This window comes from Nomascus leucogenys, chromosome 18 (assembly GCF_006542625.1).
Source record: "Nomascus leucogenys isolate Asia chromosome 18, Asia_NLE_v1, whole genome shotgun sequence".
Lineage (NCBI taxonomy): Eukaryota > Metazoa > Chordata > Mammalia > Primates > Hylobatidae > Nomascus > Nomascus leucogenys.
In genome coordinates this window covers 27,908,739-27,923,673 of record NC_044398.1, presented here as the reverse complement: position 1 = coordinate 27,923,673, position 14,935 = coordinate 27,908,739, and the positions used below count along the sequence as shown (strand labels likewise).

At 50.1% G+C, this 14,935-nt stretch overlaps 1 protein-coding gene across 3 annotated transcripts in view; it reads left to right on the top strand.

Moving 5' to 3' along the window:
* Positions 1–14,935, top strand: part of DLG5 (discs large MAGUK scaffold protein 5) — a 134,916-nt gene that overhangs the window by 41,428 nt on the left and 78,553 nt on the right. For all 3 annotated transcript variants that reach the window (XM_030799258.1, XM_030799260.1, XM_030799257.1), the window contains exon 2: positions 14,001–14,069. In XM_030799258.1, coding sequence (XP_030655118.1) covers positions 14,001–14,069 — 69 coding nt within the window. The remainder of the gene's footprint in view (positions 1–14,000; positions 14,070–14,935) is intronic.

The window sequence follows — 14,935 nt, the reverse complement described above, 5'->3', positions numbered from 1 at the left end:
TTCCAGGCTCTCCCTGCTTCCATCCTTCCAGTTCACAGTTGCTGGAGACAGGTTCCTGAAGCTTATACCTGCTTGCTTATTCCTGGGTTCAAAAACCCCGGGCATTCTTGAACTACAAGGCCCAAAAGCTGGAGCTTTCACCCATAGTAATGAAAGTCAGCGTAGAATTGTGTGAAACTAGGTGAGGTGTGGTCCACCCTGAGGGCCCAGAGATTTTGGACACCTCTAATGGGGAGAAATGGAGGTGAAGCTCTTGGGTGTTTTTTTTTTTTTTTTTTCTTTGAGACATTGTTTCGCTGGAGTGCACCCAGGCTGGAGTGCAGTGGAGTGATCTCGGCTCACTGCAACCTCTGCTTCCCAGGTTCTCGTGCCTCACACTCCTGAGTAGCTGGCATTACAGGCGTGTACCACCACACTAGGTTGATTTTATTTATTTATTTATTTTTAGTAGAGACGAGATTTCACCATGTTGGCTAGGTTGGTCTCCAACTCCTGGCCTCAAGTGATCCACCTGCCTCAGCCTCCCAGAGTGCTGGGATTACAGGCGTGAGCCACTGCACCTGGCCTTCTTGCTTTTTAATTCCTTTTCCTTTTGTATGCATGGTTGTTGTTTTTGTTGTTTGTGTTTTGAATAAGAGTAGAAGGAAGAAGGAGTTTCTGGAAGAGAAGTCTGACAGTGGAGAGCAGAGAGAAGCATGAAGGAAGACTGGGAAAGATTTGCAGTGGAGTCGGGGACAGAGATAGACCTGAGCCTCCTGAGAAGGTGAAAAATGGATCATTTATTAGCAGTTACGAAGCGCTTTCAGCATCCAGTATTTCATTTGCTCTGCACGACAGCCTGTGAAATACTGACTGTATAAAGACTTTTAGTCTCAGTGTGCAAATGACACTGAGGCTCAGAAAAAGTATTTGCTCCTGGTCACTGATTAGGAGGTGGCCAAAGCAGAGGGAGCCCATGTCCATCCAGCTCCTGATCCTGTGCCCTTTCCACAGTATGGGGTCACTTTGTGCCTCCCGCCCTATGGCAGGGGTCCTGACGAGTTCAAACTCAGCAGGAATATTGTGGTGGGCAAGGGGTTCTCCATGACCTCAGAGCCCTAGTTGCTGCTACTACAGACTCAGGCTGAGTTGCCTTGGTGGTCAGTGATTCTCAATGCAGCCCACAAAGTAGATGAGGAGGGCAGTGTAGATGACACTGAAGAAAGAGGGGGCAGAAACAGCACCCGTTTGCTGATGTCTTAGATAAGACCTTTCCTTTGTAGTTGCCCTCTTTGGCCTTTGTGGACAGAATGTCCCCGACCTGTGAAGCCTGGGATGCCATGTCCTTGCCTAATGCCCAGCTTATGCCATGTGACTTGGGCAGTTCCCAGAGCCATCATTTTCTCTGGCTGATGACTCAGCTTACCTTGAACTGAGATTAATGGAACATGCCATTATGGGATGGTGTGGCACTAAGGGACAGTGGGGGAGGGACACCTTTACAGTTCTTTTGCATTTGGTCTAAGCATCAGAATCATAAACAGCTTCCTGAAACTACATTGGCCCACTCCATTTCCTGCTGCCTTCTAAAGACCCAGGATGGAGATATTTATCTAGCTTGTTTCAGAGACAGTACTGGTCTCTTCTGAGGGGGACCAGAGAAGTCCATGGCCAGAGGAGTGACAAGGCCAGAGAGGTTGAAGCCAGGACTAGAGGACAAGGCTGGCAGCTGAGCTGTGACAGAGGTGACTGGAACCCTTCTTTCTCATGCTTCCCTTTTTTCCTTCTGTTGGAAAGATGGCCTTGGCCACAGTGCTGAATGCTGGCCACGAGATAGCACGCCTGCTTGGAGAAGAGCTACTGACCTGCCAGTAGTGATTACTAGGTACCTCCTGTTCCCTGAGTGTTGACACTGGGCGAGGGATGCCTGCTTGCATCTTTTTCTATCCAGTGGGACAAGGAACTAGTGAGTATCACTTTTTCTGATCTTGTCAGAAAGGAGGAGGTCTGGTCAGGAGTTCAAGACTAGCCTGGCCAACGTGGTGAAATCCCATCTCTACTAAAAATACAAAAATGAGCCAGGCGTAGAGGCACATGCCTGTAACCCCAGCTGCACAGGAGGCTGAGGCAGGAGAATCACTTGAACCCGGGAGATGAAGGTTGCAGTGAGCTGAGATCACAACACTGCACTTCAGCCTGGGTGACAGAGCGAGACTTTGTCTCAAAAAAAAAAAAAGAAGGAGGTCTAGGGTTAGTGGATGAGAGTCCTGCTTGAGTTGGGACCCTCTGCTTACTAGCTTTGTGGCCTTGGGCAAGTTACTTGGCTTCTCTGAGCCTACATTTCTTCATCTAGAAGGTGAGTTGATAGTGGCCCATCTTGTAGGATTGTTAGGAGAATTAAATGAAGTAATCCATACAAATAGTGCCTTTCCTGCAACAAGTACTCAATAAATGTTACCTGATATGAGTGTAACAACAAAAACATGAGTTGTGCCATGTAGGATGCCTAGTATACATTGAAGGGTCTCCCTAATGCTCTGCCTCATTTCCATCAGCCTCCTTGATAACTGGGGAAGTTCAGGGGTAGGTGGAGTGCAGATTCAGCTTCATCAGGAGTCGGGAGGATGGTGTGTCTGTCTTACCTTCACCATTAAGAAACATGGGCATATCTGAGCACCTCTCTAAGACCTGGCCACATGCAGTTGTGTTCAGTTTGTTTGTTTATTTTTATTTATTTTTTGAGACGGAGTCTTGCTCTGTTGCCCAGGTTGGAGTGCAGTGGTGCAATCTCGGCTCACTGCAACCTCTGCCTCCTGGGTTCAAGCAATTCTCTTGCTCCAGCCTCCTGAGTAGCTGGGATTACAGGCATGCACCACCATGGCCGGCTAATTTTTGTATTTTTAGTAGAGGCGGGGTTTCACCGTGTTGACCAGGGCTGGTCCTGAAACCCTGACCTCAGGTGATCTGCCCGTCTTGGCCTCCCAAAGTGCTAGGATTACAGGTGTGAGCTACCGCACCTGGCTGTGTTCAGTTTCTTTACTTGTGTGGTCAACTCTCCCATCTCACTACCCACTTCTCCTCTGTCGTCTTGGTTGATTTCTCTTCTCATCCCTTAGCCCCTGCATGCTCAGATTCGTTCCTTGGACCTCTCCACTGCCCTTCCTGTCTGTACTCCTCCCTTGGGTGATTTTATCAAGGCTCATCACTTCAAATACAAAGCATATGCTGACAATTCTCAGATTACATCTCTAGCCATGACCTTGTCACTGAACTTGAGGCCTGTACATCCATCTGCCTGCCTGACATCTCCCTTGTGTGTCTGTAGGCACCTCACGCATGACCAGGCCCCGCGGGAACTCGTGATTCCTTAACTCCCTCCCCCATCTGTTTCTCCTGCAGGCTTCCCCCTTTCAGCAAGGACCAACATCATCCTTCCAGTTTCCAGGCCAAGAACCCTGGAGTCGTCCTTGACTTTTCTTTCTTTCCTATTCCACATTGGGCCTGTGAGCAGATCCTTTCAGCTCTGCTCCAAGCCAAATGTGGAATAGGAAAGAAAGAAGAGCTCCAAAATATCCCTCAAATCCAGCTACTTCTCACCGATGCCGTTCTTGTCACCCTGGTCCAGACCCCCAGCATTGCTTCCCTGGACTTGCGAGTTTGCTGTCTGACTTGTTTCTGTGCTTCCCCGCTTATGGACAACACTCAGCAAATCATCTAATGAGCCTAAGTAGATGTAAGTCAGATCATGGCTTTCCTCTACTCAGAATCTTCCAGAGGTTTCCCATCTCACTCTGAGTAAAGCCCTGCATCCTCTGTGTGGCCCATAAGGTTCTGCCTGGAGCTGTCCTGTTGCCCCTGTGACCTCATCTGCCCCTGTGACCAGTACTGTCTCTGGTGCAGGTCCCTCCACCCACAGCAGACAGATCTCCCTGCATGGGGTGGCCCCAGGGCCTTTTGCACTTGCTATTCCTTCCTCTGGCACTCCACGCTTCCTCTAGGTCTCTGAGGAAAGATGACCTGCCCAGAGAGAGACCCCTGCCACCACTGTACAATAGCCACATCTCCTCTCTACCCCCACCACCTACCATTTAACTCTGCTACATTTTTCTTCATAGCATTTACTACCCAATACAATTTATGTTTGTTAATTTCTCCCCCACCCCTGTCACCCTGTTCATGTGAGCTCCATGAGGGCAGGGATTTGTCCATCTTGCTTCCTGCTGCATCCCAGTACTTCACCCAGCATTAACCCAGCGTTTGGTGAATGAGTGGGCCTTGTGTTTCCGGGGACAGACATGCCCATCAATGAGTAGCATCTTTTACAGGGCGCTGACTGATGTCTGTGTGTAGGTGGTGGAAGTCAGGACTGGATGAGTGGAGGTGCAAGCCTGGTGTGATTCCAGGCACACTGTGAGCACTCTGGTTTGTTCTTTGTGAACCAGAGAACCAGAAATCATAAGGGATGCTGGGGATGGCTTGGAATTGCCATCACATGGAATGGTGGGAGGGGAGAGGAATCCTCCTTATCCACAGGCATAGATAGGGCTGTATTCAGGTATTGAGAGGCGACACTCATGGCTGGGGTGAGGGGGAAGCATTAGCTCCTGAGGGAGATGATGATGGGAGGTACACAGAGTATTCAGTGCAGAGCTTCTAACCAGCAAAACATTCCAGAAGTCAAGGGAAGGCTGTGTGACTGTCCTCCAGGTCCCATCCATAGCATCTGCTGTCTGTGTACACTGCAGAGGCCACCCCATGCCCTGCCTTCCTTAGGAGCCTGCGAGACGGTAACAGGAACGAGAGCTGGTGTTTGTGGATCGCTTGCTGTGCGCCTGGCTCTGTTCTAAGGGCTTTCCCTCTCTTTGCTCATTCTGTTCTCATGACCTACTATTCTTCCTATTTTATAAATGAGGAAATGCACAGAAAGTAGAAGCAACTTATTTGAGGTCACACAGCTGGTGAGTGGCAGGCCTGAGCCAGCTGGTCTGACGCAGAGCCTGCCTTGCTACAGTTGCCCTGGGAGTGGGGAGGGCAGTGAACTCTGCAAGGTATGTGCTCCATCCTGTGTGGGAGGGAGGCAGCCTCTTCTCCATTTACTGACTAGTGGAAATTGAGCACCGGGCCAGAGCAGGAGGGAGCCGGGGGTGCCTGGTGCCTTTCAGAGAGCTGCTTCCTGCCTGTTGTGACTTCTGGGGCTTATCAGAAGTTTATTCCGGGGCAGACATGGTCCCTGGGGGATGTCCGGCTGGAGCATAATGGAGGCTTGGCTGCCCCTTGGGTGCCCGTGCTGCTCAGATTTCCTGTCTGGGTTTGGTGTGACATGTGCTGTCAGGATGGCGGGGCAGAGGCACTGCGGCCGGCCCTGCTCCACTCCTTCAGCTATGCTCCTTGCCTTGCGGGTGCTGTCAGGCTTGGCTATGTTCGTTGTCCCCCCTCCACCCCCACCTTCCAGGGCATAGCACGATGACCCGTCCTCCTCCTTCATCAGACCCTCTTTGGGCCTCCTCCTGTGCCTTTTAGGTGCAGAACTGTCTTAGTCTGGCCGGGAGTGACAGCAGGGAGCAGGGCTTGGTTTTGGTGTTGGAAAGCAGGAACCGAGAGGTGGTCCCACCTGGTGTCCGGTTTGATGGTCTTAGGTCCTCCCACTGCCTTCCCTCCCTCCCTGCTCCCATCCCCAACCTGCAGCCCGGCAGCTCTGAAGGGAGGCAGAACAGAGGGTGGCTTTCATCAGACACAGGCTTTGTGCTCATCCCAAAGCCTCCAGGAGCCTTTGCTTCGCTGATGAAGACAAGCAGGCTATCCAACTGTGGACTCTTTTCATCCTTCGAAATTCAACAAACTTCCATCTTTCCTTTATGGGCCAGTTTTTTTTTTTTTTTTTTTAAGTCCCTGTCACTTGCCACTTAAAAGAGGAAAAAAAAAAAAACATAAAGAAAAAGACCAAAACCAGTCCAGTAGTTAGCGAGTGAAGGGTCTTGCGTGGTACTGAATGATTAATTCTGGGTGCACATGTCTTGTTTTCCCTCTCTTTTCATATTTTTGCCTTGGGGCATTTTGGGTGGGGAAGGGAGGGGAGTCACAGATGGCAAAATTGATGTGAGAGTTTTCGCAGGTTCAGGCAATTTAGTTCATTATTTTATAAATGGCCTCAAAAGTCCAGTGGGAAGGGGTTAGGGAATGTGTTAAGGAATGGACACAAAAGCCAGGTGTGGTGGTGCACACCTGTAATCCCAGTGCTTTGGGAGGCTGAGGCGAGCGGATTGCTTGAGCCTAGAAGTTTGAGACCAGCCTGGGCAACAAAGAGAGACCCTGTCTCTATTTATTTTAAAATATAAAGTTAAAAAAAAAAAAAAGAATGGACAGAGAGCTCGGCAGCCATCATCTTCCTTCCTGCCACCCCACACAGATCTCACTGCATACCTGAGATGAAATCTCCAATCATCTGGGCAATGCCCCCTCCCCTTTACTTTTTTTTTTTTTTCCTTCCTTCCTTCCTTCCTTCCTTCCTTCCTTCCTTCCTTCCTTCCTTCCTTGCTTCCTTCCTCCTTCCTTCCTTCCTCTTAGAAAAAAAAGATGGGATCGGCTGGGTGTGGTGGCTTATATCTGTAATTCCAGCATTTTGGGGTGGATCACCTAAAGTCAGGAGTTCGAGACCAGCCTGGCCAATGTGGTGAAACCCCATCTTTACTAAAAAATACAAAATAGCCAGGCGTAGTGGTGCGTGCCTGTAGTCCCAGCTACTCAGGAGGCTGAGGCTCGAGAATAACTTGAACCTGGGAGGTAGACGTTACAGTGAGCTAAGATTGCGCCACTGCACTCCAGCCTGGGCAACAGAGTGAGACTCTCTTTCAAAAAAAAAAAAAAAAAAAAAGATGGGGTCTTGCTATATTGCCCAGGCTGGTCTTGAACTCCTGACCTAAGTGATCCTCCTGCTTCAGCCTCCCAAAGTACTGGGATTACAGGCATGAGCCACCTCACCTGGCCACCTTTACCTTTTAAAGATAGGTGAGCAGTTCTTATAATGACCAGAAATAGGGGGAATCCACATCATTATGATTTTTTTTTAGCACAGTGATGCTGCTTGTTCCAAAACTTGGTGGAGAATACTATAGCATTATCTCAGATGAGGAAAACAAATATTACGTCTTAACTTACAAACAAAGAGCAGGATTTTCCCACCCTCGGGTGGCATATAAGGCGCATGAGCAGGACTTCCTTGATGACATGCCAGTTGCTCCATTCCAGGGCCATGGTCACCCTATACCTCCCTGAAATACTGGGCCTTGTCCGCGTCCAAGTTTGGGTTTCAGTGTCTGCAGCCTTGGGCCATGCTTTTAAAGGGTAGGAGGCTGAGCCCCTAGGGAGGGGCTAGGGCTGCACTGAGTGTAGTTTTTTTCTTTTTTTCTTTTTTTTCCCTGCCACCTTTCTTCCTTCCTGAGAACTGAGCATGGTTCTGCAAGCAGGCTTCCTAGTAGCCCCATAGTAGGATCTGAGCCCTCTGTCCCCCCAGCATCCCAGGAGGTCTTTAAAACAGAGAAGGTGGGCTCTGCCAAAGGTGATAGCACTCCGCAACTTTCACGCTGTCACCTCCTTCCTCATCTCTGCAGTTCACAGAATTGAGTGGCTTTTGAGTGCAGGCTTGCCCACACCCTGCGACTCCCCTCTGCAGCCAGCACAGGCATGAGTATGGGATGGGGGCCATGAAGCCACAGCTCCTTCTTTCTTCCCACTTGGGTGGAAGTGGCTCAGCTCAGAATGCCTGTTGAGTGTTGTCTTGGTGTGGGGAGGTGGGCAGGGAGGAGATGAGCCCATTCCCAGGGAATAGAGGCTGGGAGGCCTTGGCCCAAGCCAGCCCTGCTCTGAGACTTCTTACCCTTCCAGAGAAATGGGTTCTGCCTATTGTCTCCTGCAAGCTGATCGGGCTTCTCATGTGCTTATCCAAGGCCACCACCTTCCAGGGCCAGCTCCAGGCCCCTGCATCCATGAAGTCCTCTCTGACTGCTCTTCCCTGTGGAGCCAGGCAGCAGTACTGTGTGTAGGATTTGAGAGCACAGGTGCTAGGGTAGACTGCCTGGGTTTCTATCCTGTTTGCACTCTTAGTAGCCCTAGCACAACCTTCAGCAAATTAATTTTTCTAACTCTTAGTTTTTTCCTCTGTGAAATGGGACTAATAATGACAACCTCTGGGTTGTTATGGAAATTAATGGAGGCAATACATGCAAAGTGCTTAGCATAGTCCCAGCACTTAGTAGTGCTTAGTACCTATTAGCTGCTATTATTTTTCTTGAGAGTGCCTTATACAGTGCAGCAGTTTGCTTGTGGATTGTGTGACTTGTCATTTGATTACAGCTTTCCATGTAGGTAATTGAGGAACTGAACAGCAGAGTTGGAAGGGCCCTCTGCAGGTCTGGACTGACCATAATAACAGCAGCTAACACTTAGAGTACCGGCTATGCGAGGTAGTGTTTCAATCACTTTTCACAGACAGGCAGAATATCCCTTATCTGAAATCCTTGGAACCAGAAGTGTTTTTGGGGTTTGGATTTCTCCAGATTCTGGAATATTTGCATATACATAATGAGATATCTTGGGGATGGGACCCAAGTCTAGATGTGAAATGTATTCGTGTTTCATATATACCTTATATACACATAGCCTGAAGATAATTTTGTTTTTCCTTTGAGGAAGCAGAATAAACTGTATCCTGTGCCTGTGTTTTGACTGGCCCATCACATGAGGTCAGGTGTGGAATTTTCTGCTGTGGTGTCATGTTGGTGCTCAAAAAGTTTCAGATTTTGGAGATTTTTGGGTTTCAGATTTTTGGATTAGGGATACTCAACCTGCATTAAATCAGTTTATCCTCAAACAGCTCTAAGAGATAAGCACTTCTATCATCCCATTTTACTGATAAGTGTGGAAGTACAGAGAGGCAGAGTGACTTCCTTAACAGCACACAGCTAATAAGGGGCTGGGCTGGGAGTTGACTCCAGGCAGGTTGGCCCCAGCTGTGTCGCAATCATTACTGTTTGGCTCAGAGAGAAGGGCCTTCTTCTGAAGGCTACTCACAGCAGATGAGTAACCTCCAGGCTCTTGAGCCCCTGGCTTGCCATTCTTTCTCCCGAACCTGGCCCAGTGCCATGCTAGGCGGGGGGCACGTGTTGGAAACCTGGCTGACACGTGCGAGTCTGGGAGCGATTGGACACCTTCTGTCATTCTGCTGTAGGCTGTGGTTCCTCAGTGTGAGCTGGAGGAGGGTGGCAGGATGTGGCAGGTGCCCTGAAAGTGACTGTTCTCCTGGGGCCCAGGCAGCACTTCCTGCTCTGTCTTCAGGGACCCCAGCGCTCCAGAGAGTAGCAGCTTGCTTTCTCCCTCTCCTTTCCCTGGGGATTGAGGTAGGGGGTGCTGGCCTCCCCGTGACCGTGAGCTGTCAGCTCTCTGCCTTTCTGCCTGGGCTCTTCTGGAGGACAGGGAGAACTCTGTGCTGGTTCAAGGCTGGAACAAGTTCCTTCAGCCACTGCGGGCTTCACGAAGAGGAAGCGTGAGTCACCAGGGCCTTTACAAGCTCCAGGTGAATGGAAGGGGTGTGTTGGGGGCGTGCTTCCATCCCTTTTGGGCCCCATGAGCTATGGGAGGTGGCCTGGGAGGGCTGGGGCATTCCATTATTGTTCGGGTGATTTTTACTGGAATTTCTTTTGAAGTGGTCTTCTTGACCCAATGGCACTGAGTCACAGGGTAAACAGAATTAGCAGGGGCTGAGCCCTTGGAAAGGACACAGACAGTGCCCGTGGGCCAATCCCAGAGAGTCACCAGGCTGGCTTCCTCCCAATGGCTTCCTTCCACCTCTCCCAGGGTTTTGGCTGCAGCTTCCATGTGCATCCCACCTGCGGACTCCAGCTCTGGGCCAGTGTGTAGAGCATGTGCCCTGGGGGCTTGTGAGAAATGCATTCTGAAACCCCACCCTCATCTGCTGAATAAGAGCTTACGTTGCCCAGGTAATTCCTTTGATAGTAAAGAATCTCCTTATATCACGCTCTGGCCCACATGTCCACGTCTAAACTTGGCCTCAAGCTCCCCTTTTCTGGAAATCATCCAACTTTCCCTGGGTCTCATCAGCACCTCTGCACGGTACTTGGTAGCTTGCACGAGTTTGTGGTTGGTGCCCTCCTCTCGTGTGTGTGCGTGTGTCGCGCGCACACACACATCAGGTGGCTGATCCTACAGTCCCCCTTAGCCCTGGGCACTCTGCGAGGTAGAGAATGTCCCTCCACACTGTTTCTCCTTCCACAGCAGCCCATCCTAGGTTTCAGGGCAGGTTGGGTGGAGGTGCCTTCAGGAGAACCTGGGGAAATTGTCTCCTCCTGGATTGGGCCGTGACAGAGGATGAGGAGCACCAAAGTGTGCTCGGCCTAGATGGGACTTCTGTTGACTCCAAATTTGATGGCGAAACCCCAGAGGTAGATGATGCCGACACCTGCCCCTCAGCCCCATGGAAGCAACCGGCCTTGAAAGGACACTGTGTGGCTTTGGGGGACAGTGGCTTGTTTTGCCTTTTCCTGACAGTCCTGACCACACAGGCCTTTAGGACAACAATAACCGCAGAGACAAAGCATGACCGAGACAATGTCGTCTTTGGGCCTTTTTTCCCCCTTAATGACGTCCAAGGCTCTGGGAACATTGTAAAAACTGGGTCCTGTCCAATTTTAACCACTCCCCCCACCAGCTCCTAGGAGCCCTGCCAGCTCCCTGGGATGGGGGTGGGAATGATGCCCAGAGATGCATGCAAAGATGTCACGCTGCCCTGGTTAGGCCCCAGAGGCCAGTCAGGACTGCAGGGACAGGGAAGAGGAACAGAACGTGTCACTTGGCCCGCGGACTCCCCCAGCCAGGGAGGTAGGTGGGCAGAGAGAGGGAAGGGCATCTGCCAAGCTTAATTAACAGTGGAAACTTGCCACAGGGGAGGAGAGAGACGATTTGAAGAGGAGGGAAAGTTTACTGGAAGATGGGGCGCTGCCGATGCCAACAGTAAGAAAGAGGGGAGCGTTCCAGCAGAGGCATCCGGAGCGCAGGCTGCCAGTGTCGTAAGCTGGGATGGGTTGAGCATAGAGATTTCTGGAGGTGAGAGTGGGGGAATTTATTTGTGCCTGCTTTCCTGAGTAGACGTCTTCCAAAAACAATCCACCAACATGCCAGCAGCTAGCCTTCCTTGCCCCCATAAAGAAAAAATACTATTTAAAAAATGGTAGTTGAGTTTAGAAAATAGACATTGTGTTGGGTTCTTGTTCTTTGAAGATATCAATGGATTGCCCGAATTGCATTTGACTTTATTTCACAGATATTGAAGCAACACCTAATGTGTATGATGTAGAAAGAGAGATGGGTTAAAAAAATGTGTGATGCAGGCCAGACATGGTGGCTCATGCCTGTAATCCTAGCACTTTGGGAGGCTGAGGCCTGGTGGATCCCGAGGTCAGGAGTTCAAGACCGACCTGGCCAACATAGCAAAACCCCGTCTCTACTAAAAATAGAAAAAATTAGGCAGGCGTGGTGGGCGCCTGTAATCCCAGCTACTCAGGAGGCTGGGGCAGAAGAATTGCTTGAACCCAAGAGGTGGAGGTTGCGGTGAGCCGAGATCACGCCATTGCACTCCAGCCTGGGCGACAGTGCAAGACTGTGTCTCAAAAAAAAAAAAAAAGGTGTGATGCTTATTGTTTTGTTGAGACAAAAATGCAGAGATATTGAATGTACAGCAAAACTAATAATGTGGGTTGGACTTCAGATATGGGAGGTGGAGCATGGGTTATTCATTATTAGCAGGATCATAGAATTTCAAGGCTGACTGGGTTTTCTGGTTTCATCTCCCTTCAGATGTGCAGACTTCCCCATGACATCCATGCCTCTGAGTGCTGGGTCTCCCTCACTCTCTCACCCCCTCACCCTCAGGCTTTTCACACCTGGCAGTGCTGACCGTGGCCATCCAGACCTGTTTAGAGATGCAGCTTTCTCCAGCATCCACCTGCTGCTCCTGGTTTGGCTGCTGGAGGCCATCAAGAACAAATCTAATCCCTTCTGACAGTCGTATTGAGAGACAAGACACCTACCCATTCCCCAGTCATCCTCTTCAGCCCATGCTCAATGCCTTCAGATTCTTCAGAGAGTCTCTGAAAATGTGATAATGAGGCTACTGGTCATTGCCGGTCATGCCTGTCCTAGTGCTTGCCATTACCAAAGTTGCTTTTTGCTTGCTCTCTCTTTTTTCTCTCCCCCTTCATCTCTTTTTCTGATGGACACGCTTGCTAGCTCACCTGCCTGCAGTCTATCTCTCTGCCCTCCTGCATGGTCCTCGCCTCCCCAGCAAAGTCTCCCTGCTTTCCCCTCAAGGTCTCTCCTGTCCCCCAGGGGCCTCCCACCTACTGTGCATCTCCCTCCCCTGCCCCGCTCCCCCATTTACCCCCATTTCTTCATTTCTCCTCTTTCCCGTCCAAAGATGCATGTAGGGTGGCTAGTCAAGAATTGCAGTGGAAGAGTGTTTTTTTTTTTTGAGACAGGATCTCACTTTGTTGCCCAGGCTGAAGTGCAGTGACATGATCATGGCTCACTGCAGCCTTGACTTCCCTGGGCTCAGGTGATCCTCCCACTTCAGACTCCCAGGTAGCTGGGACTACAGGTGCGTGCCACCATGCCCAGCTAATTTTTTGTATTTTTTGTAGAGATGGAGTTTCACCATGTTGCCCAGGCTGGTCTCAAACTCCTGAGCTGAAGCAATCTGCCCACCTTGGCCTCCCAAAGCACTGGGATTATAGGTGTGAGCCACCGCACCCTGCTGGGAGCTCCTTAAATTTGGTCCCCACATTTCTGGTTGTGGAGCCCAGGATCTCATTAGTTCTTGGCAGCTTTCTGATGCCAGAGCCCTAAGGCTTGTTCAAAGCTCTTATTGCAAAAATTCCATCTCCAGCTCACCCACTTGGCCTGGTACATACCGCTCTTCATTGTATAGTTCTTTTGGCTCCAAGAACAAAACACTGGATTCGTCCTTGTTTTATCTGACCTGCCATCTCTGTGTGTTATACTTTGTCCACTCCCAATTTAGTCTCTGAGTCAGTTTGCCCTCCCTTTTAATTTTATGTCATCCATAGTCTTGAAGAGCAAAATGTACCTTCTGTTTCCGTTAATCATGGAAATTGCTGAAATGGGATGGGGGATGGGGGAGGGACCTTATAAGCCATCTGGTTGAACTCCTTCATTTTGCAGACCAGGAAACAGAGTTCCAGAAAACAAAAGCTACTTGCTCAGCACGACCCAGCTATGGGCACCTACATAGAGCTAGGTTCAGAAACTGGGCTTCCCGGTGCTGGGAGGGTAACATCTGGTTTTGAAGATATTTGAATTCAAACCAAACCACAGTGGTTGTATGTCCACAACCAGGAATTAACATTAAGTGTGGACAAAAAAAAGTGCTACCCTCTGGCTTTGGCGATGGTATAATTGCTCATCATTTTAGGAGTAACTTTTAATAAGGGGGCAGATACTAACTAAATTATTAAGAACTGAGCTTGAATACAGTTAGAACCTAAAGAGCAGAACAGTCAGAGAAAGAACAGATAGTTCAGTTGTTGTTTAATTTCTGCTCTGTTACCCTCTGCATGGAAGCCAGAATCACATTGATAGAAATCTGGAGGAAACCCCCACACCCCATGTTTACCTGGGGCATGTCACTCCCTTGCTAAGCCTTTCCCCAGATGTCCCAACAAGAAGCCAGCTGACTGACTCCAAGTTCCTCTCTGTCCGCCTGCCCAGAGCAGGAGGGGCCGATAAAGTGAGGTGGGAGGCCTGGCAGAAACACCGAAGTCCAGATCTGTTGAGCACGCCTCCTCTGCTTGGCCCCTGGATGTGGATTTCTAGTGCCTGGTGCATGTGGCTTTCATGGCCTGGCATTGACTGATGATCAGCTGGTCTGACAGTGGCTTGGGGTGAACACAAGTGACCCCTTGGAGTTAGTAACACTGTCTCCCCTCTTTCCCCAGGTTCTACCTACAGCGTCCTGTCCACCATGCCCTCAGACTCAGAAAGCAGCAGCTCCCTCAGCAGTGTGGGTGAGTACCACCTTCTGGGGAGGACACTGGGTGGGCCAGGGGTCTGGGTGGAAGCCAGGGCAGCTGGGGTTCATGGGAGAGGAAGCTGGTTCTCCCTTGTCAGATTACTCACAGGATCATCCTTCTGTTGATTTCATTTACATTTTCTCCCATCAGCAAAAACCCAGTTCTGATGTTAGAAGGAGGTGGGGAGGTGAGTGCTGAGAAGCACATGTTTTGCCATTGTTTACTTTGTCAGGGCACAGGACTTCTAGGGGAGCCTGTTGTCCCACCATCCCCACCCCAACCCCAAAGGCCTTGTAGTAACTCAGTGACCACTGCCCAGGAGACTCACCCCTTTTGGAGTTTCCTTGGGGATAGGCATGGCTAGTCCATGCTGAATTGGGTGTGTTTCTCTGAACATGGGTTTCAGAAAGCCCATAAAATGAGGCCAGCCCTTCTCTGAAGTCCAGCAGGAAGACCACAGTGGTCTCTCAGCCTTCCCACACCTCTGTGACCCATTCCCTCTGTTTAGCACCTCTAGTGGGGTTTCTCATGGCCTGATCTGACCATGATGGATGCAGACACCTTCAGTGGTGAGTCCTGGCATCTTTTGAGCCCAAAGGACTCACAGAGGTCATCTACTCCAATTATTTTCTTTTCTCCCTGCAGAGAGATGGGGAAATTGACATTCTGGGAGGGGAAGTCACATGCCTGAGATTCTAGAACTAGTCAGGACAGCTCTTCCGTATGTCAGCTCACATCTTGAACACCTCCAGTGTGCCAGAGGTGGGCTTGGGCCGTAGTGGCGAATTAGGCAGATGTGGGCCCCGCACTCCTGGATGTTAGGGTCTTTTGGTGGGAAACAGTTAAATAAGTAGTTACAG